This window comes from Procambarus clarkii, chromosome 26, assembly GCF_040958095.1.
Source record: "Procambarus clarkii isolate CNS0578487 chromosome 26, FALCON_Pclarkii_2.0, whole genome shotgun sequence".
NCBI classification, from domain to species: Eukaryota; Metazoa; Arthropoda; class Malacostraca; order Decapoda; family Cambaridae; genus Procambarus; species Procambarus clarkii.
Window position 1 is genome coordinate 28,915,280 of NC_091175.1, and position 24,111 is coordinate 28,939,390.

Sequence of the window (24,111 nt, forward strand, 5' to 3'; positions counted from 1 at the left end):
TCTTGTGCCAGGTAAGTTACGGGCTCACTATAGCCCGTGCTACTTGGAACTTGTTTCGAGTAGCTTAATCTATAACAACAACAACAACAACAACAATGTTAACATTAAGTAAAACTATGTTTTCAGGTTACAGTTGTGGGTATGGTGTGTGTAAACTAAAGTCTTTGAAAATGTAATAAGTTATTACGAAACGCGTTCTAGTATCGCGTTCGACTAGAAATAAAAATTAATTTCGGAGAATTGATTTTTTAATTACCATCGACAGTAAAAAGAAACATAAGAATTATTGAGAAAATTCGTGTTAGAATTACTAATCTTACTTTTTCGGTCTTTTTTAACAACATATGTTTACAAGAAAGACTGCTACCAAAATATACTAACAGCTCCAGCTTGACACCTCCAGCTTGACAGCGCCAGCTTGACACCTCCAGCTTGACAGCGCCAACTTGACAGCGCCAGCTTGAAAGCTCCAGCCTGACAGCTCCAGCCTGACACCTCCAGCTTGACAGCGCCAGCTTGACACCTCTAGCTTGACAGCGCCAGCTTGACAGCTCCAGCTTGACACCTCCAGCTTGACAGCCCCAAGTTGACAGCTCCAGCTTGACAGCGTCAGCTTGACACCTCCAGCTTGACAGCGCCAGCATGACACCTCCAGCTTGACAGCTCCAGCTTGACAGCTCCAGCTTGACAGCGCCAGCTTGACACCTCCTGCCTGACAGCTCCAGTTTGACAGCTCCAAACTGACAGCTCCACTGTGACACCTCCAGCTTGACAGCGCCAGCTTAACAGCTCCAGCCTGACACCTCCAGCTTGACAGCGCCAGCTTGACAGCTCCAGCTTGACAGCTCCAGCTTGACACCTCTAGCTTGACAGTCCCAAGTTGACCGCTACAGCTTGACAGCGCCAGCATGACACATCCAGCTTGACACCTCCAGCTTGACAGTTCCACCTTGACAGCTCCACCTTGAAACCTCCAGCTTGACACCTTCAGCTTGACACCTCCAGCTTGACAGTACCAGCTAGACACGTCCAGTTTGACACCTCCAGCTTGACACCTCCAGCTTGACAGTACCAGCTAGACACGTCCAGTTTGACACCTCCAGCTTGACACCTCCAGCTTGTCAGCACCAGCTTGACACCTTCAGCTTGACAACTCCAGCTTGACACCTCCAGCTTGACACTTCCAGCTTGACAGCACCAGCTTAACACCTCCAGCTTGGCACCTCCTGCTTGACAGATCCAGCTTGACACCTCCAGCTTGACAGCGCCAGCTTGACACCTCCAGCTTGACAGCGCCAGCTTGACAGCGTCAGCCTGACAGCACCAGCTTGACACCTCCAGCTTGACAGCGCCAGCTTGACAGCTCCAGTTTGACACCTCCAGCGTGACAGCGCCAGCATGACACCTCCAGCTTGACAGCTCCAGCTTGACAGCTCCAGCTTGACAGCTCCAGCTTGACAGCGCCAGCTTGACACCTCCAGCCTGACAGCTCCAAACTGACAGCTCCACTGTGACACCTCCAGCTTGACAGCGCCAGCTTGACAGCTCCAGCTTGACACCTCCAGCTTGACAGCGCCAGCGTGAAAGCTCCATCCTGGCAGCTCCAGCTTGACACATCCAGCTTGACAGCGCCAGCTTGACAGCTCCAGCTTGACACCTCTAGCTTGACAGCCCCAAGTTGACAGCTACAGCTTGACAGCGCCAGCTTGACACCTTTACCTTGACACCTCCAGCTTGACAGCGCCAGCATGACACCTCCAGCTTGACACCTCCAGCTTGACAGCGCCACCTTGACAGCTCCACCTTGACACCTCCAGCTTGACAGCGCCAGCTTGACAGTTCCACCTTGACAGCTCCACCTTGAAACCTCCAGCTTGACACCTTCAGCTTGACACCTCCAGCTTGACAGTACCAGCTAGACACGTCCAGTTTGACACCTCCAGCTTGACACCTCCAGCTTGTCAGCACCAGCTTGACACCTTCAGCTTGACAACTCCAACTTGACACCTCCAGCTTGACACTTCCAGCTTGACAGCACCAGTTTAACACCTCCAGCTTGGCACCTCCTGCTTGACAGATCCAGCTTGACACCTCCAGCTTGACAGCGCCAGCTTGACACCTCCAGCTTGACAGCGCCAGCCTGACAGCACCAGATTGACACCACCAGCTTGACAGCGCCAGTCTAACAGCGCCATCCTGACAGCACCAGCTTGACACCTTAAGCTTGACAGCCCCAGCCTGACACCTCCAGGTTGACAGCTCCAGCTTGACAGCACCAGCCTGACAGCTCCGGCTTGACAGCCAGCTTGACAGCATTTCATCACAAAACAGTTACGTCACAATGACGTCTCTTCACGTCACAAGAAGGACTCCTCCTGGACATGTTTGTCCCAGCTTGACACCTCCATCTTGACAATACCAGCTTGACAGCATCAGCTTGAGAGCGCCAGATTGCTACCTCCAGTTTGACAGCGTCAGCTTGACACCTCCAGCTTGACAGCGCCAGCTTGACACCTCCATCTTGACAATACCAGCTTGACAGCATCAGCTTGAGAGCGCCAGATTGCTACCTCCAGTTTGACAGCGTCAGCTTGACACCTCCAGTTTGACAGCGCCACCTTGACACCTCCAGCTTGACAATACCAGCTTGACAGCATCAGCTTGAGAGCGCCAGATTGCTACCTCCAGTTTGACAGCGTCAGCTTGACACCTCCAGCTTGACAGCGCCAGCTTGACACCTCCAGCTTGACAGCGCCTACTTGACACCTCCAGCTTGACAGCACCTACTTGACACCTCCAGCTTGACAGCTCCAGCCTGACAGCTTCAGCTTGACATCTTCAGCTTGACACCTCCAGCCTGACAGATCCAACTTGACAGCTCCAGCCTGAGAGCTCCAGCTTGACAGCTCCAGCCTGACAGCGCCAGCTTGACTCCTCCAGCTTGACATTTCCCAGCTTGTCAGCGCCAGCCTGATAGCTCCAGCTTGACAGCGCCACCTTGACACCTCCAGCTTGACAGCTCCAGCCTGACAGCTCCAGTCTGACAGCTCCAGCTTGACAGCGCCACTTTGACAGCACCAGCTTGACAGCTCCAGCTTGACAGCGCCAGCTTGACACCTCCAGCTTGACAGCTCCAACTTGACAGCTCCAGCCTGAGAGCTCCAGCTTGACTCCTCCAGCTTGACATTTCCTAGCTTGTCAGCGCCAGCCTGACAGCTCCAGCTTGACAGCGCCACCTTGACAGCTCCAGCTTGACAGCGCCAGCTTGAAAGCGCCAACTTGACAGCGCCAGCTTGACAGCACCAGCTTGACACCTTGAGCTTGACAGCCCTAGCCTGACACCTCCAGCCTGACAGCGCCAGCTTGACAGCGCCAGCGTGACAGCTCCAGCTTGACAGTGCCAGCTTGACAGCGCCAGCTTGACAGCTCCAGCTTGACAGCTCCATCTTGACAGTGCCAGCTTGACAGTGCCAGCTTGACAGCGCCACCTGGACATATGTGTCCTCATCATCATGTCATAATGACTGGGAACCCAAACAATTGGACGCAGACGTAAATCAGAGCCATTTGTGCCTTCCGTCCATCTGTGATAGAGGTCAATATTGCTTCCCACACCATCCACACGAGATCTCGGCTGGCAAATTTATACCATTTGTAGTACATGTTTCCTTTCATCTCATGCCTCTGTTTACATAGTAGTATATAAGGACCTGGAGCTAGCTGATTGTTTAGGCTGGCATCCTGCATGACACTGGTACCCGACCCTGGCTGTCACACTCTTGACTTAACTTCTGATTACAGATTGGTTGGTAGAATCGTTTGATTTATGATTAGTACAACCACTCAACCCCCCCCCCCCAATCCTTCCACCCATCCCAAACCTCAACCCCAACACTGATTTCCCCTCACCCGCCCCCCAGGTCCCATCCCCCCCGACGGCCCCATCACCCCCCCACCCAGGACCCATCCTCCCCCCACCATGAAGGAATGCTCCCACGGTCATCAGTAAACATTGCTTGCTTCAGTTTTTAATTTATTTCCTGTCCAGCTCCTCACCCGTCATCACCCGTCATCACCCGCCGCCGCCGCCACCAGTGTTGCCCAATATGTTTAGACCATAAGGACTGGCTGAGTATGTCATGAATAATAATGACTGTATGTTGGGTGTGGCGTGGGTGATGGTGTGGGTGATGGTGTGGTGTGGGTGATGGTGTGGTGTGGGTGATGGTGTGGTGTGGGTGATGGTGTGGGTGATGGTGTGGTTGATGGTGTGGGTGATGGTGTGGTGTGGGTGATGGTGTCGGTGATGGTGTGGTGTGGGTGATGGTGTGGTGTGGGTGATGGTGATGGTGTGGGTGATGGTGTGGTGTGGGTGATGGTGTGGGTGATGGTGTGGTGTGGGTGATGGTGTGGGTGATGGTGTGGGTGATGGTGTGGTGTGGGTGATGGTGTGGGTGATGGTGTGGTGTGGGTGATGGTGTGGTGTGGGTGATGGTGATGGTGTGGGTGATGGTGTGGTGTGGGTGATGGTGTGGGTGATGGTGTGGTGTGGGTGATGGTGTGGTGTGGGTGATGGTGTGGTGTTGGTGATGGTGTGGTGTGGGTGATGGTGTGGTGTGGGTGATGGTGTGGGTGATGGTGTGGTGTGGGTGATGGTGTGGTGTGGGTGATGGTGTGGTGTTGGTGATGGTGTGGTGTGGGTGATGGTGTGGTGTGGGTGATGGTGTGGGTGATGGTGTGGTGTGGGTGATGGTGTGGGTGATGGTGTGGTGTGGGTGATGGTGTGGGTGATGGTGTGGGTGATGGTGTGGTGTGGGTGATGGTGTGGGTGATGGAGTGGGTGATGGTGTGGTGTGGGTGATGGAGTGGGTAATGGTGTGGTGTGGGTGATGGTGTAGGTGATGGTGTGGTGTGGGTGATGGTGTGGGTGATGGTGTGGGTGATGGTGTGGTGTGGGTGATGGTGTGGGTGATGGTGTGGTGTGGGTGATGGTGTGGCGTGGGTGACGGTGTGGGTGATGGTGTGGTGTGGGTGATGGTGTGGAGTGGGTGATGGTGTGGGTGATGGTGTGGCGTGGGTGATGGTGTTAGTGATAGTGTGGCGTGGGTGATGGTGTGGGTTATGGTGTGGTGTGGGTGATGGTGTGGGTGATGGTGTGGCGTGGGTGATGGTGTGGTGTGGGTGATGGTGTGGTGTGGGTGATGGTGTGGTGTGGGTGTTGGTGTGGGTGATGGTGTGGCGTGGGTGATGGTGTGGTGTGGGTGATGGTGTGGCGTGGGTGACGGTGTGGGTGATGGTGTGGTGTGGGTGATGGTGTGGGTGATGGTGTGGGTGATGGTGTGGGTGATAGTGTGGTGTGGGTGATGGTGTGGGTGATGGTGTGGTGTGGGCGATGGTGTAGGTGATGGTGTGGGTGATGGTGAGAGTGATGGTGTGGTGTGGGTGATGATGTGGGTGATGGTGTGGTGTGGGTGATGGTGTGGTGTGGGTGATGGTGTGCGTGATGGTGAGAGTGATGGTGTGGGTGATGGTGTTGGTGATGGAGTGGGTGATGGTGTGGTGTGGGTGATGGTGTGGTGTGGGTGATGGTGATGGTGTGAGCGATGGTGTGGGTGATGGTGTGGGTGATGGTGTGGGTGATGGTGTGGTGTGGGTGATGGTGTGGGTGATGGTGTGGTGTGGGTGATAGTGTGGTGGGTGATGGTGTGGTGTGGGTGATGGTGTGGTGTAAGTGATGGTGTGGCGTGGGTGATGGTGTGGGTGATGGTGTGGTGTGGGTGATGGTGTGGTGTAAGTGATGGTGTGGCGTGGGTGATGGTGTGGGTGATGGTGTGGTGTGGGAGATGGTGTGGTGTGGGTGATGGTGTGGTGTGGGTGATGGTGTGGTGTGGGTGATGGTGTGGGTGATGGTGTGGTGTGGGTGATGGTGTGTTGTGGGTGATGGTGTGGTGTGGGTGATGGTGTGGTGTGGGTGATGGTGTGGGTAATGGTGTGGTGTGGGTGATGGTGTGGTGTGGGTGATGGTGTGGTGTGGGTGATGGTGTGGTGTGGGTGATGGTGTGGTGTGGGTGATGGTGTGGGTGATGGTGTGGTGTGGGTGATGGTGTGTTGTGGGTGATGGTGTGGTGTGGGTGATGGTGTGGGTGATGGTGTGGTGTGGGTGATGGTGTGGTGTGGGTGATGGTGTGGGTGATGGTGTGGTGTGGGTGATGGTGTGGTGTGGGTGATGGTGTGGTGTGGGTGATGGTGTGGTGTGGGTGATGGTGTGGGTGATGGTGTGGTGTGGGTGATGGTGTGTTGTGGGTGATGGTGTGGTGTGGGTGATGGTGTGGGTGATGGTGTGGTGTGGGTGATGGTGTGGGTAATGGTGTGGTGTGGGTGATGGTGTGGTGTGGGTGATGGTGTGGTGTGGGTGATGGCGTGGCGTGGGTGATGGTGTGGTGTGAGTGATAGTGTGGTGTGGGTGATGGTGTGGTGTGGGTGATGGTGTGGTGTGGGTGATGGTGTGGTGTGGGTGATGGTGTGGTGTGGGTGATGGTGTGGTGTGGGTGATGGTGTGGCGTGGGTGATGGTGTGGCGTGGGTGATGGTGTGGTTTGGGTGATGGTGTGGTGTGGGTGATGGTGTGGTGTGGGTGATGGTGTGGTGAGGGTGATGGTGTTGTGTGGGTGATGGTGTGGCGTGGGTGATGGTGTGGTGTGGGTGATGGTGTGGTGTGGGTGATGGTGTGGTGTGGGTGATTGTGTGGGTGATGATGTGGTGTGGGTGATGGGTGATGGTGTGGGTGATGGTGTGGTGTGATTGATGGTGTGGCGTGGGTGATGGTGTGGTGTGGGTGATGGTGTGGTGTGGGTGATGGTGTGGGTGATGGTGTGGGTGATGGTGTGGGTTATGGTGTGGTTTGGGTGATGGTGTGGTGTGGGTGATGGTGTGGGTGATGGTGTAGGTGATTGTGTGGTGTGGGTGATTGTGTGGTGTGGGTGATGGTGTTGTGTGGGTGATGGTGTGGCGTGGGTGATGGTGTGGTGTGGGTGATGGTGTGGTGTGGGTGATGGTGTGGTGTGGGTGATGGTGTGGTGAGGGTGATGGTGTTGTGTGGGTGATGGTGTGGCGTGGGTGATGGTGTGGTGTGGGTGATGGTGTGGTGTGGGTGATGGTGTGGTGTGGATGATGGTGTGGGTGATGGTGTGGTGTGGCTGATGGTGTGGATGATGGTGAGAGTGATAGTGTGGGTGATGGTGTGGTGTGGGTGATGGTGTGGTGTGGGTGATGGTGTGCGTGATGGTGAGAGTGATGGTGTGGGTGATGGTGTTGGTGATGGAGTGGGTGATGGTGTGGTGTGGGTGATGGTGTGAGTGATGGTATGGGTGATGGTGTGGTGTGGGTGATGGTGTGGGAGATGGTGTGGTGTGGTTGATGGTGTGGTGGGTGATGGTGTGGTGTGGGTGATGGTGTGGTGTAAGTGATGGTGTGGCGTGGGTGATGGTGTGGGTGATGGTGTTGTGTGGGTGATGGTGTGGTGTGGGTGATGGTGTGGTGTGGGTGATGGTGTGGTGTGGGTGATGGTGTGGTGTGGGTGATGGTGTGGGTGATGGTGTGGTGTGGGTGATGGTGTGGGTGATGGTGTTTTGTGGGTGATGGTGTGGTGTGAATGATGGTGTGGTGTGGGTGATGGTGTTGTGTGGGTGATGGTGTGGTGTGGGTGATGGTGTGGTGTGAGTTATGGTGTGGTGTGGGTGATGGTGTTGTGTGGGTGATGGTGTGGGTGATGGTGTGGTGTGGGTGATGGTGTTGTGTAGGTGATGGTGTGGTGTGGGTGATGGTGTGGTGTGGGTGATGGTGTGGTGTGGGTGATGGTGTGGTGTGGGTGATGGTGTGGCGTGGGTGATGGTGTGATGTGAGTGATGGTGTGGTTTGGGTGATGGTGTGGTGTGGGTGATGGTGTGGTGTGTGTGATGGTGTGGTGTGGGTGATGGTGTTGTGTGGGTGATGGTGTGGCGTGGGTGATGGTGTGGTGTGGGTGATGGTGTGGTGTGGGTGATGGTGTGGTGTGGGTGATTGTGTGGGTGATGATGTGGTGTGGGTGATGGTGTGGCTGATGGTGTGGTGTGATTGATGGTGTGGCGTGGGTGATGGTGTGGGTGATGGTGTGGTGTGGGTGATGGTGTGGGTGACGGTGTTGTGTGGGTGATGGTGTGGGTGATGGTGTGGTGTGGGTGATGGTGTGGTGTGGGTGATGGTGTGGGTGATGGTGTGGGTGATGGTGTGGTGTGGGTGATGGTGTGGGTGATGGTGTGGGTGATGGTGTGGAGTGAGCGATGGTGTGGTGTGGGTGATGGTGTGGTGTGGGTGATGGTGTGGTGTGGGTGATGGTGTGGTGTGAGCGATGGTGTGGTGTGAGTGATGGTGTGGTGTGGGTGATGGTGTGGTGTGGTTGATGATGTGGTGTGGGTGATGGTGTGGTGTGACTGATGGTGTGGCGTGGGTGATGGTGTGGTTTGGGTGATGGTGTGGTGTGAGCGATGGTGTTGTGTGAGTGATGGTGTGGTGTGGGTTATGGTGTGGTGTGGGTGATGGTGTGGCGTGGGTGATGGTGTGGGTGATGGTGTGGCGTGGGTGATGGTGTGGTGTGGGTGATGGTGTGGGTGATGGTGTGGGTGATGGTGTGGTTTGAGTGATGGTGTGGCGTGGGTGATGGTGTGGTGTGGGTGATATGTGGTGTGGGGGATGGTGTGGCGTGGGTGATGGTGTGGGTGATGGTGTTGTGTGGGTGATGGTGTGGTGTGGGTGATGGTGTGGTGTGGGTGATGGTGTGGTGTGGGTGATGGTGTGGTGTGGGTGATGGTGTGGTGTGGGTGATGGTGTGGGTGATGGTGTGGTGTGGGTGATGGTGTGGGTGATGGTGTTTTGTGGGTGATGGTGTGGTGTGAATGATGGTGTGGTGTGGGTGATGGTGTTGTGTGGGTGATGGTGTGGGTGATGGTGTGGTGTGGGTGATGGTGTGGTGTGAGTTATGGTGTGGTGTGGGTGATGGTGTTGTGTGGGTGATGGTGTCGGTGATGGTGTGGTGTGGTTGATGGTGTTGTGTGGGTGATGGTGTGGTGTGGGTGATGGTGTGGTGTGGGTGATGGTGTGGTGTGGGTGATGGTGTGGTGTGGGTGATGGTGTGGCGTGGGTGATGGTGTGATGTGAGTGATGGTGTGGTTTGGGTGATGGTGTGGTGTGGGTGATGGTGTGGTGTGTGTGATGGTGTGGTGTGGGTGATGGTGTTGTGTGGGTGATGGTGTGGCGTGGGTGATGGTGTGGTGTGGGTGATGGTGTGGTGTGGGTGATGGTGTGGTGTGGGTGATTGTGTGGGTGATGATGTGGTGTGGGTGATGGTGTGGCTGATGGTGTGGTGTGATTGATGGTGTGGCGTGGGTGATGGTGTGGGTGATGGTGTGGTGTGGGTGATGGTGTGGGTGACGGTGTTGTGTGGGTGATGGTGTGGGTGATGGTGTGGTGTGGGTGATGGTGTGGTGTGGGTGATGGTGTGGTGTGGGTGATGGTGTGGGTGATGGTGTGGGTGATGGTGTGGTGTGGGTGATGGTGTGGGTGATGGTGTGGGTGATGGTGTGGTGTGGGTGATGGTGTGGTGTGGGTGAGGGTGTGGTGTGGGTGATGGTGTAATGTGGGTGATGGTGTGGTGTGGGTGATGGTGTGGTGTGGGTGATGGTGTGGTGTGAGCGATGGTGTGGTGTGAGTGATGGTGTGGTGTGGGTGATGGTGTGGTGTGGTTGATGATGTGGTGTGGGTGATGGTGTGGTGTGACTGATGGTGTGGCGTGGGTGATGGTGTGGTTTGGGTGATGGTGTGGTGTGAGCGATGGTGTTGTGTGAGTGATGGTGTGGTGTGGGTTATGGTGTGGTGTGGGTGATGGTGTGGCGTGGGTGATGGTGTGGGTGATGGTGTGGCGTGGGTGATGGTGTGGTGTGGGTGATTGTGTGGGTGATGGTGTGGGTGATGGTGTGGTTTGAGTGATGGTGTGGCGTGGGTGATGGTGTGGTGTGGGTGATATGTGGTGTGGGTGATGGTGTGGGTGTTGGTGTGGTGTGGGTGATGGTGTGGCGTGGGTGATGGTGTGGTGTGGGTGATGGTGTGGTGTGGGTGAATGTGTGGGTGATGGTGTGGGTAATGGTGTGGTTTGAGTGATGGTGTGGCGTGGGTGATGGTGTGGTGAGGTGATGGTGTGGTGTGGGTGATGGTGTGGGTGATGATGTGGTGTGGGTGATGGTGTGATGGGTGATGGTGTGGTGTGGGTGATGGTGTGGTGTGAGTGATGGTGTGGTGTGGTGTGGGTGATGGTGTGGGTGATGGTGTGGTGTGGGTGATGGTGTTGTGTGGGTGATGGTGTGGTGTGGGTGATGGTGTGGTGTGGGTGATGGTGTGGTGTGGGTGATGCTGTGGTGTGGGTGATGGTGTGGCGTGGGTGATGGTGTGGTGTGAGTGATGGTGTGGTGTGGGTGATGGTGTGGTGTGGGTGATTGTGTGGTGTGGGTGATGGTGTGGTGTGGGTGATGGTGTTGTGTGGGTGATGGTGTGGCGTGGGTGATGGTGTGGTGTGGACGATGGTGTGGCGTGGGTGATGGTGTGGGTGATGGTGTGGTGTGGGTGATAGTGTGGTGTGGGTGATGGTGTGGGTGATGGTGTGGTGTGGGTGATGGTGTGTGTGATGGTGTGGGTGATGGTGTGGGTGAGGGTGTGGGTGATGGTGTGGTGTGAGCGATGGTGTGGTGTGGGTGATGGTGTGGTGTGGGTGATGGTGTGGTGTGGGTGATTGTGTGGGTGATGATGTGGTGTGGATGATGGTGTGGGTGATGGTGTGGTGTGATTGATGGTGTGGCGTGGGTGATGGTGTGGGTGATGGTGTGGTGTGGGTGTTGGTATGGTGTGGGTGATGGTGTGGGCGATGGTGTGGTGTGGGTGATGGTGTGGGTGATGATGTGGTGTGGGTAATGGTGTGGGTGATGGTGTGGGTGATGGTGTGGGTGATGATGTGGTGTGATTGATGGTGTGGCGTGGGTGATGGTGTGGGTGATGGTGTGGGTGATGGTGTGGTGTGGGTGATGGTGTGGGTGATGGTGTGGTGTGGGTGATGGTGTGGGTGATGGTGTGGTGTGAGCGATGGTGTTGTGTGAGTAATGGTGTGGTGTGGGTTATAGTGTGGTATGGGTGATGGTGTAGCGTGGGTGATGGTGTGGGTGATGGTGTGGCGTGGGTGATGGTGTGGTGTGAGTGATGGTGTGGTGTGGGTGATTGTGTGGGTGATGGTGTGGGTGATGGTGTGGTTTGAGTGATGGTGTGGCGTGGGTGATGGTGTGGTGTGGGTGATGGTGTGGTGTGGGTGATGGTGTGGGTGATGGTGTGGTGTGGGTGATGGTGTGGTGTGGGTGATGGTATGAGTGATGGTGTGGTGTGGGTGATGGTGTGGGTGATGGTGTGGTGGGGGTGATGGTGTTGGTGATGGTGTGGGTGATGGTGTGGTGTGGGTGATGGTGTGGTGTGGGTGATTGTGTGACGTGGGTGATGGTGTGGTGTGGGTGATGGTGTGGGGTGATGGTGTGGTGTGGGTGATGGTGTGGGTGATGGTGTGGTGTGGGTGATGGTGTGGTGTGGGTGTTGGTGTGGTGTGGGTGATGGTGTGGTGTGGGTGATGGTGTGGTGTGGGTGATGGTGTGGTGGGGGGTGATGGTGTGGTCTGAGTGATGGTGTGGCGTGGGTGATGGTGTGGTGTCTGTGATGATGTGGTGTGGTGTGGGTGATGGTGTGGTGTGGGTGATGGTGTGGTGTGGGTGATGGTGTGGGTGATTGTGTGGGTGATGGTGTGGGTGATGGTGTGGCGTGGGTGATGGTGTGGTGTGGGTGATGGTGTGGTGTCTGTGATGATGTGGTGTGGTGTGGGTGATGGTGTGGTGTGGGTGATGGTGTGGTGTGGGTGATGGTGTGGTGTGGGTGATGGTGTGGTGTTGGTGATGGTGTGGTGTGGGTGATGGTGTGGATGATGGTGTGGCGTGGGTGATGGTGTGGGTGATGGTGTGGGTGATGGTGTGGATGATGGTGTTGTGTGGGTGATGGTGTGGCATGGGTGATGGTGTGGGTGATGGTGTGGGAGATGGTGTGGGAGATGGTGTGGTGTGGGTGATGGTGTGGGTGATTGTGTGGGTGATGGTGTGGGTGATGGTGTGGTTTGAGTGATAGTGTGGCGTGGGTGATGGTGTGGTGTGGGTGATGGTGTGGTGTGGGTGATGGTGTGGGTGATGGTGTGGGTGATGGTTTGGCGTGGGTGATGGTGTGGTGTGGGTGATGGTATGAGTGATGGTGTGGTGTGGGTGATGGTGTGGGTGATGGTGTGGTGTGGGTGATGGTGTTGGTGATGGTGTGGGTGATGGTGTGGTGTGGGTGATGGTGTGGTGTGGGTGATGGTGTGGCGTGGGTGATGGTGTGGGTGATGGTGTGGTGTGGGTGATGGTGTGGGGTGATGGTGTGGTGTGGGTGATGGTGTGGGTGATGGTGTGGTGTGGGTGATGGTGTGGTGTGGGTGTTGGTGTGGGTGATGGTGTGGTGTGGGTGATGGTGTGGTGTGGGTGATGGTGTGGTGGGGGTGATGGTGTGGTCTGGGTGATGATGTGGCGTGGGTGATGGTGTGGTGTAGGTGATGGTGTGGTGTGGGTGATGGTGTGAGTGATTGTGTGGGTGATGGTGTGGGTGATGGTGTGGCGTGGGTGATGGTGTGGTGTCGGTGATGGTGTGGTGTCTGTGATGATGTGGTGTGGTGTGGGTGATGGTGTGGTGTGGGTGATGGTGTGGTGTGGGTGATGGTGTGGTGTGGGTGATGGTGTGGTGTTGGTGATGGTGTGGTGTGGGTGATGGTGTGGGTGATGGTGTGGCGTGGGTGATGGTGTGGGTGAGTGTGTGGGTGATGGTGTTGTATGGGTGATGGTGTGGCGTGGGTGATGGTGTGGGTGATGGTGTGGTGTGGGTGATGGTGTGGTGTGGGTGATGGTGTGGGTGATGGTGTGGGTGATGGTGTGGGTGATGGTGTGGGTGATGGTGTGGGTGATGGTGTGGAGTGGGTGATGGTGTAGTGTGGGTGATGGTGTGGAGTGGGCGATGGTGTGGGTGATGGTGTGGGTGATGGTGTGGTGTGGGTGATGATGTGGGTGATAGTGTGGGTGATGGTGTGGCGTGGGTGATGGTGTGGTGTGGGTGATGGTGTGGTGTGGGTGATGGTGTGGTGTGGGTGATGGTGTGGGTGATGGTGTGGGTGATGGTGTGGGTGATGGTGTGGTGTGGGTGGTGTGGCGTGGGTGATGGTGTGGGTGATGGTGTGGCGTGGGTGATGGTGTGGTGTGGGTGATGGTGTGGTGTGGGTGATGGTGTGGGTGATGGTGTGGTGTGGGTGATGGTGTGGTGTGGGTCATGGTGTGGTGTGGGTCATGGTGTGGTGTGGGTGATGGTGTGGTGGGGGGTGATGGTGTGGTCTGGGTGATGGTGTGGCGTGGGTGATGGTGTGGTGTAGGTGATGGTGTGGGTGATGGTGTGGTGTGGGTGATGGTGTGGGTGATGGTGTGGCGTGGGTGATGGTGTGGTGTGGGTGATGGTGTGGTGTCTGTGATGATGTGGTGTGGTGTGGGTGATGGTGTGGTGTGGGTGATGGTGTGGTGTGGGTGATGGTGTGGTGTGGGTGATGGTGTGGTGTTGGTGATGGTGTGGTGTGGGTGATGGTGTGGGTGATGGTGTGGCGTGGGTGATGGTGTGGGTGATGGTGTGGGTGATGGTGTGGGTGATGGTGTTGTGTGGGTGATGGTGTGGCATGGGTGATGGTGTGGGTGATGGTGTGGGAGATGGTGTGGTGTGGGTGATGGTGTGGGTGATTGTGTGGGTGATGGTGTGGGTGATGGTGTGGTTTGAGTGATAGTGTGGCGTGGGTGATGGTGTGGTGTGGGTGATGGTGTGGTGTGGGTGATGGTGTGGTTTGAGTGATAGTGTGGCGTGGGTGATGGTGTGGTGTGGGTGATGGTGTGGTGTGGGTGATGGTGTGGGTGATGGTGTTGTGTGGGTGATGGTGTGGTGTGGGTGATGGTTTGGCGTGGGTGATGGTGTGGTGTGGGTGATGGTATGAGTGATGGTGTGGTGTGGGTGATGGTGTGGGTGATGGTGTGGTGTGGGTGATGGTGTTGGTGATGGTGTGGGTGATGGTGTGGTGTGGGTGATGGTGTGGTGTGGGTGATGGTGTGGCGTGGGTGATGGCGTGGGTGATGGTGTGGTGTGGGTGATGGTGTGGGGTGATGGTGTGGTGTGGGTGATGGTGTGGGTGATGGTGTGGTGTGGGTGATGGTGTGGGTGATGGTGTGGTGTGGGTGATGGTGTTGGTGATGGTGTGGGTGATGGTGTGGTGTGGGTGATGGTGTGGTGTGGGTGATGGTGTGGCGTGGGTGATGGTGTGGGTGATGGTGTGGTGTGGGTGATGGTGTGGGGTGATGGTGTGGTGTGGGTGATGGTGTGGGTGATGGTGTGGTGTGGGTGATGGTGTGGTGTGGGTGATGATGTGGTGTGGTGTGGGTGATGGTGTGGTGTGGGTTTGGTGTGGGTGATGGTGTGGTGTGGGTGATGGTGTGGTGGGGGTGATGGTGTGGTCTGGGTGATGATGTGGCGTGGGTGATGGTGTGGTGTAGGTGATGGTGTGGTGTGGGTGATGGTGTGGTGTGGGTGATGGTGTGGTGTGGGTGATGGTGTGGTGGGGGTGATGGTGTGGTCTGGGTGATGATGTGGCGTGGGTGATGGTGTGGTGTAGGTGATGGTGTGGTGTGGGTGATGGTGTGGGTGATTGTGTGGGTGATGGTGTGGGTGATGGTGTGGCGTGGGTGATGGTGTGGTGTCGGTGATGGTGTGGTGTCTGTGATGATGTGGTGTGGTGTGGGTGATGGTGTGGTGTGGGTGATGGTGTGGTGTGGGTGATGGTGTGGTGTGGGTGATGGTGTGGTGTTGGTGATGGTGTGGTGTGGGTGATGGTGTGGGTGATGGTGTAGCGTGGGTGATGGTGTGGGTGAGTGTGTGGGTGATGGTGTTGTATGGGTGATGGTGTGGCGTGGGTGATGGTGTGGGTGATGGTGTGGGTGATGGTGTGGTGTGGGTGATGGTGTGGGTGATGGTGTGGGTGATGGAGTGGGTGATGGTGTGGAGTGGGTGATGGTGTAGTGTGGGTGATGGTGTGGAGTGGGCGATGGTGAGGGTGATGGTGTGGGTGATGGTGTGGTGTGGGTGATGATGTGGGTGATGGTGTGGTGTGGGTGATGGTGTGGCGTGGGTGATGGTGTGGGTGATAGTGTGGGTGATGGTGTCGCGTGGGTGATGGTGTGGTGTGGGTGATGGTGTGGTGTGGGTGATGGTGTGGTGTGGGTGATGGTGTGGGTGATGGTGTGGGTGATGGTGTGGGTGATGGTGTGGTGTGGGTGGTGTGGCGTGGGTGTTGGTGTGGGTGATGGTGTAGCGTGGGTGATGGTGTGGTGTGGGTGATGGTGTGTTGTGGGTGATGGTGTGGGTGATGGTGTGGGTGATGGTGTGGTTTGGGTGATGGTGTGTTGTGGGTCATGGTGTGGGTGATGGTGTGGTGTGGGTGATGGTGTGGGTGATGGTGTGGTGTGGGTGGTGTGGCGTGGGTGATGGTGTGGGTGATGGTGTGGTGTGGGTGATGGTGTGGTGTGGGTGATGGTGTGGTGTGGGTGATGGTGTGGGTGATGGTGTGGTGTGGGTGGTGTGGCGTGGGTGATGGTGTTGGTGATGGTGTGGTGTGGGTGATGGTGTGGTGTGGGTGATGGTGTGGTGTGGGTGATGATGTGGTGTGGTGTGGGTGATGGTGTGGTGTGGGTGATGGTTTGGAGTGGGTGATGGTGTGGTGTGGGTGATGGTGTGGTGTGGGTGATTGTGTGGGTGATGGTGTGGGTGATGGTGTGGGTGATGGTGTGGTGTGGGTGATGGTGTGGGTGATGGTGTGGGTGATGGTGTGGAGTGGGTGATGGTGTGGGTGATGGTGTGGGTGATGGTGTGGGTGATGGTGTGGTGTGGGTGATGGTGTGGGTGATGGTGTGGTGTGGGTGATTGTGTGGCGTGGGTGTTGGTGTGGGTGATGGTGTGGGTGATGGTGTTGTGTGGGTGATGGTGTGGCGTGGGTGATGGTGTAAGTGATGGTGTGGTGTGGGTGATGGTGTGGTGTGGGTGATGGTGTGGTGTGGGTGATGGTGTGGGTGATGATGTGGGTGATGGTGTGGGTGATGGTGTGGCGTAGGTGATGGTGTGGTGTGGGTGATGGTGTGGTGTGGGTGATAATGTGGGTGATGGTGTGGGTGATGGTGTGGTTTGGGTGATGGTGTGGTGTGGGTGATGGTGTGGGTGATGGTGTGGTGTGGGTGATGGTGTGGGTGAATGGTGTGGCGTGGGTGATGGTTTGGGTGATGGTGTGGCGTTGGTGATGGTGTGGGTGATGGTGTGGTGTGGGTGATGGTGTGGGTGATGGTGTGGTGTGGATGATGGTGTGGGTGATGGTGTGGGTGATGGTGTGGTGTGGGTGATGGTGTGGGTGATGGTGTGGTGTGGGTGATGGTGTGGTGTTGGTGATGGTGTGGTGTGGGTGATGGTGTGGGTGATGGTGTGGGTGATGGTGTGGTGTGGGTGATGGTGTGGTGTGAGTGATGGTGTGGCGTGGGTGATGGTGTGGCGTGGGTGATGGTGTGGGTGATGGTGTGGTGTGGAGTGGGTAATGGTGTGGGTGATGGTGTGGTGATGGTGTGGGTGATTGTGTGTTGTGGGTGATGGTGTGGGTGATGGTGTGAATGATGGTGTGGTGTGGGTGATGGTTTGGTGTGGGTGATGGTGTGGGTGATGGTGTGGGTGATGGTGTGGGGGATGGTGTGGTTTGGGTGATGGTGTGTTGTGGGTGATGGTGTGGGTGATGGTGTGGCGTGGGTGATGGTATGGCGTGGGTGATGGTGTGGGTGATGGTGTGGGTGATGGTGTGGGTGATGGTGTGGGTGATGGTGTGGGTGATGGTGTGGGTGAGGGTGTGGGTGATGGTGTGGGTGATGGTGTGGTGTGGGTGATGGTGTGGGTGATGGTGTGGGTGATGGTGTGGGAGATGGTGTGGTGTGGGTGATGGTGTGGTGAGGGTGATGGTGTGGCGTGGATGATGGTGTGGGTGATGGTGTTGGTGATGGTGTGGTGTGGGTGATGGTGTGGCGTGGGTGATGGTGTGGGTGATGGCGTGGGTTATGGTGTGGTGTGGGTGATGGTGTGGCGTGGGTGATGGTGTGGGTGATGGTGTGGCGTGGGTGATGGTGTCACCCGGCTAGCACCACTACTGGCACCACTACTGGCACCACTATTGGTACCACTACTGGCACCACTACTGGCACCACTACTGGCACCCCTACTGGCACCACTACTGGCACCACTACTGGCACCACTACTGGCACCACTACTGGCACCACTACTGGCACCACTACTGGCACCACTACTGGCACCACTACTGGCACCATTACTGGCACCACTATTGGTACCACTACTGGCACCACTACTGGCACCACTACTGGCACCACTACTGGCACCACTACTGTCACCACTACTGGCACCACTACTGGCACCACTACTGGCACCACTACTGGCACCACTACTGGCACCAATACTGGCACCAATACTGGCACCACTACTGACACCATTACTGGCACCACTACTGGCACCACTACTGGCACCACTACTGACACCACTACTGGCACCACTACTGGCACCACTACTGGCACCAATACTGGCACCAATACTGGCACCACTACTGACACCACTACTGGCACCACTACTGGCACCACTACTGGCACCACTACTGGCACCACTACTGGCACCACTACTGGCACCCCTACTGGCACCACAACTGGCACCAATACTGGCACCACTACTGACACCATTACTGGCACCACTACTGGCACCACTACTGGCACCACTACTGACACCACTACTGGCACCACTACTGGCACCAATACTGGCACCACTACTGACACCATTACTGGCACCACTACTGGCACCACTACTGGCACCACTACTGAAACCAATACTGGCACCACTACTGACACCACTACTGGCACCACTACTGCCACCACTACTGGCACCAATACTGGCACCAATACTGGCACCACTACTGGCACCACTACTAGCACCACTACTGGCACCACTACTGGCACCAATACTGGCACCACTACTGGCACCACTACTAGCATTACTACTGGCACCACTACTGACACCACTACTGGCACCAATACTGGCACCACTACTGGTACCACTACTGGCACCACTACTGGCACCACTACTGGCACCATTACTGGCACCACTACTGTCACCACTACTGGCACCACTACTGGCACCACTACTGGCACCACTACTGGCACCACTATTGGTACCACTACTGGCACCACTACTGGCACCACTACTGGCACCACTACTGGCACCACTACTGTCACCACTACTGGCACCACTACTGGCACCACTACTGGCACCACTACTGGCACCACTACTGGCACCAATACTGGCACCAATACTGGCACCACTACTGACACCATTACTGGCACCACTACTGGCACCACTACTGGCACCACTACTGACACCACTACTGGCACCACTACTGGCACCACTACTGGCACCAATACTGGCACCAATACTGGCACCACTACTGACACCACTACTGGCACCACTACTGGCACCACTACTGACACCACTACTGGCACCACTACTGCCACCACTACTGGCACCAATACTGGCACCAATACTGGCACCACTACTGGCACCACTACTAGCACCACTACTGGCACCACTACTGGCACCACTACTGGCACCACTACTGGCACCACTACTGGCACCACTACTGGCACCACTACTGGCACCACTATTGGTTCCACTACTGGCACCACTACTGGCACCACTACTGGCACCACTACTGGCACCACTACTGGCACCACTACTGTCACCACTACTGGCACCACTACTGGCACCACTACTGGCACCACTACTGGCACCACTACTGGCACCAATACTGGCACCAATACTGGCACCACTACTGACACCATTACTGGCACCACTACTGGCACCACTACTGGCACCACTACTGACACCACTACTGGCACCACTACTGGCACCACTACTGGCACCAATACTGGCACCAATACTGGCACCACTACTGACACCACTACTGGCACCACTACTGGCACCACTACTGCCACCACTACTGGCACCACTACTGGCACCACTACTGGCACCCCTACTGGCACCACTACTGGCACCAATACTGGCACCACTACTGACACTATTACTGGCACCACTACTGGCACCACTACTGGCACCACTACTGACACCACTACTGGCACCACTACTGGCACCAATACTGGCACCACTACTGACACCATTACTGGCACCACTACTGGCACCACTACTGGCACCACTACTGAAACCAATACTGGCACCACTACTGACACCACTACTGGCACCACTACTGCCACCACTACTGGCACCAATACTGGCACCAATACTGGCACCAATACTGGCACCACTACTAGCACCACTACTGGCACCACTACTGGCACCAATACTGGCACCACTACTGGCACCACTACTAGCATTACTACTGGCACCACTACTGACACCACTACTGGCACCAATACTGGCACCACTACTGGTACCACTACTGGCACCACTACTGGCACCACTACTGGCACCACTACTGGCACCACTACTGGCACCACTACTGGCACCACTACTGGTACCACTACTGGTACCACTACTGGCACCACTACTGGCACCACTACTGGCACCACTACTGGCACCAATACTGGCACCACTACTGGTACCACTACTGGCACCACTGCTGGCACCACTACTGGCACCACTACTGGCACCACTACTGGTACCACTACTGCCACCAATACTGGCACCACTACTGGCACCACTACTGGCACCACTACTGGCACCACTACTGACACCACTACTGGCACCACTACTGCCACCACTACTGCCACCACTACTGGCACCACTACTGGCACCACTACTGGTACCACTACTGACACCACTACTGGCACCACTACTGGCACCACTACTGGCACCACTACTGACACCACTACTGGCACCACTACTGGCACCACTACTGGCACCACTACTGACACCACTACTGGCACCACTACTGGCACCACTAATGGCACCACTACTGGCACCACTACTGACACCACTACTGGCACCACTACTGGCACCACTACTGGCACCACTACTGACACCACTACTGGCACCACTACTGGCACCACTACTGGCACCACTACTGGCACCACTATTGGCACCACTACTGGCACCACTACTGACACCACTACTGGCACCACTACTGACACCACTACTGGCACCACTGCTGGCACCTTGCCTAACACTCACGATGAATATAACTGGTTGTCAACAGCTGGAGCGTGACACTCATCACAGAAGAGAACACATCACACTCTCACCATCAGTGAGTGCCTCACCATCTGTGCCCCACCATCAGTGAGTGCCTCACCATCAGTGAGTGCCTCACCATCAGTGCCTCACCATCAGTGCATCACTATCAGTGCCTCACTATCAGTGAGTGCCTCACCATCAGTGTCTCACCATCAGTGCCTCATCATCAGTGCCTCACTATCAGTGAGTGCCTCACCATCAGTGCCTCACCATCAGTGCCTCACTATCAGTGAGTGCCTCACCATAAGTGCCTCACTATCAGTGAGTGCCTCACCATAAGTGCCTCACTATCAGTGAGTGCCTCACCATCAGTGCCTCACCATCAGTGAGTGCCTCACCATCAGTGCCTCACCGTCAGTGAGTGCCTCACCATCAGTGAGTGCCTCACCATCATTGAGTGCCTCACCATCAGTGCCTCACCATCAGTGAGTGCCTCACCATCAGTGCCTCACCATCAGTGAGTGCCTCACCATCAGTGAGTGCCTCACCATTAGTGAGTGCCTCACCATCAGTGAGTGCCTCACCATCTGTGAGTGCCTCACCATCAGTGCCTCACCATCAGTGCCTCACCATCAGTGAGTGCCTCACCATCAGTGCCTCACCATCAGTGAGTGCCTCACCATCAGTGCCTCACCATCAGTGAGTGCCTCACCATCAGTGAGTGCCTCACCATCAGTGCCTCACCATCAGTGAGTGCCTCACCATCAGTGCCTCACCATCAGTGAGTGCCTCACCATCAGTGCCTCACTATCAGTGAGTGCCTCACCATCAGTGCCTCACTATCAGTGAGTGCCTCACCATCAGTGAGTGCCTCACCATCAGTGCCATACTATCAGTGAGTGCCTCACCATCAGTGCCTCGCCATCAGTGCCTCACTATCAGTGAGTGCCTCACTATCAGTGAGTGCCTCACTATCAGTGAGTGCCTCACTATCAGTGAGTGCTTCACCATCAGTGAGTGCCTCACTATCAGTGCCTCTTCATCAGTGCCTCACTATCAGTGCCTCACCATCAGTGCCTCACCATCAGTGAGTGCCTCACCATCAGTGCCTCACCACCAGTGAGTGCCTCACCACCAGTGAGTGCCTCACCATCAGTGAGTGCCTCACCATCAGTGAGTGCCTCACCATCAGTGAGTGCCTCACCATCAGTGCCTCACCATCAGTGAGTGCCTCACCACCAGTGAGTGCCTCACCACCAGTGAGTGCCTCACCACCAGTGAGTGCCTCACCACCAGTGAGTGCCTCACCACCAGTGAGTGCCTCACCATCAGTGCCTCACCATCAGTGAGTGCCTCAGACCTTCCCGCTCTCAAGCATTACGTCGTAAATAAAGGATCACGACGGGTCCTGTTGGAGGTTATCTACTGCTGACGTGAATAATGCTCCCTGGGGGGCCCCTGGGGGGACCTTGGAGACCCTGGGGACCCTGGGGACCCTGGAGAGACCCTTAGGGGCACTTGGGGACCCTGGGGATCATTGAGGGACCCTCAGGGGCCCCTGGTCCCCAGGGGCCCTCCAAGGTCCCTCCAGGCTTCCCAGAGGATCCTGGGGACTCTGGAGGGACCTTGGAGGGCCCCTGGAAACCCTGGGGACCCTGGAGGGCCCCTCGGGGGCCCCTCGAGACTTCTGGGGGACCCTGGAGGCCATTGGCTATGCAGCGTCGTATATCCTCTAGCTCGTCGTCTCGCTCTCTTTCCCCCCAGCAGGTGGACTCTCCCCCAGCAGGTGGACTCTCCCCCAGCAGGTGGACTCTCCCCCAGCAGGTGGACTCTCCCCCAGCAGGTGGACTCTCCCCCAGCAGGTGGACTCTCCCCTCAGCAGGTGGACTCTCCCCCCAGCAGGTGGACTCTCCCCCAGCAGGTGGATTCATCCCCAAAGCAGGTGGACTCTTACCCCCAGCAGGTGGACTCTCCCCCCAGCAGGTGGACTCTCCCCCCAGCAGGTGGACTCTTCCCCCAGCAGGTGGACTCTACCTCCCAGCAGGTGGACTCTCCCCCAGCAGGTGGAATCATCCCCAAAGCAGGTGGACTCTTACCCCCAGCAGGTGGACTCTCCCCCAGCACGTGAACTCTTCCCCCAGTAGGTGGACTCTACCTACCAGCATGTGGACTCTCCCCCCAGCAGGTGGACTGTCCCCCCAGCAGGTGGACTCATCCCCAAAGCAGGTGGACTCTTAACCCCAGCAGGTGGACTCTCCCCCAGCAGGTGGACTCTTACCCACAGCAGATGGACTCTTACCCCCAGCAGGTGGACTCTCCCACCAGCAGGTGGACTCTTACCCCCAGCAGGTGGACTCTCCCCCCAGCAGGTGGACTCTCCCCCCAGCAGGTGGACTCTCCCCCCAGCAGGTGGACTCTCCCCCCCAGCAGGTGGACTCTCCCCCCAGCAGGTGGACTCTCCCCCCAGCAGGTGGACTCTCCCCCCAGCAGATGGACTCTCCCCCCACCAGGTGGACTCTCCCCCCAGCAGGTGGACTCTCCCCCCAGCAGGTGGACTCCCCCCCAGCAGGTGGACTCTCCCCCCTAGTAGGTGGACTCTCCTCCCCAGCAGGTGGACTCTTCCCCAGCAGGTGGGCTCTTCCCCTAGCAGGTGGACTCTCCCTCCAGCAGGTGGGCTCTTCCCCAGCAGGTGGACTCTCCCCCCAGCAGGTGGACTCACCCCCAGCAGGTGGACTCTCCCCCCTAGTAGGTGGACTCTCCTCCCCAGCAGGTGGACTCTTCCCCAGCAGGTGGACTCTTCCCCTAGCAGGTGGACTCTCCCTCCAGCAGGTGGGCTCTTCCCCAGCAGGTGGACTCTCCCCCCAGCAGGTGGACTCTCCCCCCAGCAGTTGGACTCTACCTCCCAGCAGGTGGACTCTCCCCCTAGCACGTGGACTCTACCCCCAGCAGGTGGACTATCCCCCCAGCAGGTGGATTCTACCCCCCCAGTAGATGGACTCTTCCCTCTAGCAGGTGGACTCTCCCCCCAGCAGGTGGACAGTACCCCCAAGCAGGTGGACTCCCCCCCCCTAGCAGGTGGACTCTTCCTCCAGCTGGTGGACTCTCCCCCCAGCAGGTGGACTCTCTCCTCAGCAGGTGGACTCTACTCCCAACAGGTGGACACTCCCCCTAGCAGGTGGACAGTACCCCCAAGCAGGTGGACTCTCCCCCCCCTAGCAGGTGGACTCTTCCTCCAGCAGGTGGACTCTCCCCCAGCAGGTGAACTCTCCCCCCAGCAGGTGGACTCTCCCCCCAGCAGGTGGACTCTCCCCCAGCAGGTGGATTCATCCCCAAAGCAGGTGGACTCTTACCCCCAGCAGGTGGACTCTCCCCCCAGCAGGTGGACTCTCCCCCCAGCAGGTGGACTCTTCCCTCAGCAGGTGGACTCTACCTCCCAGCAGGTGGACTCTCCCCCAGCAGGTGGAATCATCCCCAAAGCAGGTGGACTCTTACCCCTTCAGGTGGACTCTCCCCCAGCACGTGAACTCTTCCCCAGCAGGTGGACTCTACCTCCCAGCATGTGGACTCTCCCCCCAGCAGGTGGACTGTCCCCCCAGCAGGTGGACTCATCCCCAAAGCAGGT

At 57.0% G+C, this 24,111-nt stretch overlaps 3 protein-coding genes across 3 annotated transcripts; all 3 read right to left on the minus strand.

The window, feature by feature from the left end:
• Positions 1 to 376: 376 nt before the first annotated feature.
• Positions 377 to 910, minus strand: LOC138368881 (uncharacterized). The gene has a single exon (XM_069331597.1). It carries the CDS (start codon positions 908 to 910, stop codon positions 377 to 379), a length of 534 nt encoding a protein of 177 aa, XP_069187698.1.
• A 77-nt stretch (positions 911 to 987) lies between these two features.
• Positions 988 to 1,593, minus strand: LOC138368882 (uncharacterized). Its single transcript, XM_069331598.1, has one exon. It carries the CDS (start codon positions 1,591 to 1,593, stop codon positions 988 to 990), a length of 606 nt encoding a protein of 201 aa, XP_069187699.1.
• Positions 1,594 to 1,659: 66 nt separating this feature from the next.
• On the minus strand, positions 1,660 to 2,316 carry LOC138368883 (uncharacterized). The gene has a single exon (XM_069331599.1). It carries the CDS (start codon positions 2,314 to 2,316, stop codon positions 1,660 to 1,662), a length of 657 nt encoding a protein of 218 aa, XP_069187700.1.
• Positions 2,317 to 24,111: the final 21,795 nt, after the last annotated feature.

Excerpts from the sequence above, each read along its gene's own strand:
- LOC138368882 (XM_069331598.1), bottom strand. The coding sequence starts at position 1,593 with ATGGAGCTTTCACGCTGGCGCTGTCAAGCTGGAGGTGTCAAGCTGGAG.
- LOC138368881 (XM_069331597.1), bottom strand. The coding sequence starts at position 910 with ATGCTGGCGCTGTCAAGCTGTAGCGGTCAACTTGGGACTGTCAAGCTA.
- LOC138368883 (XM_069331599.1), bottom strand. The coding sequence starts at position 2,316 with ATGCTGTCAAGCTGGCTGTCAAGCCGGAGCTGTCAGGCTGGTGCTGTC.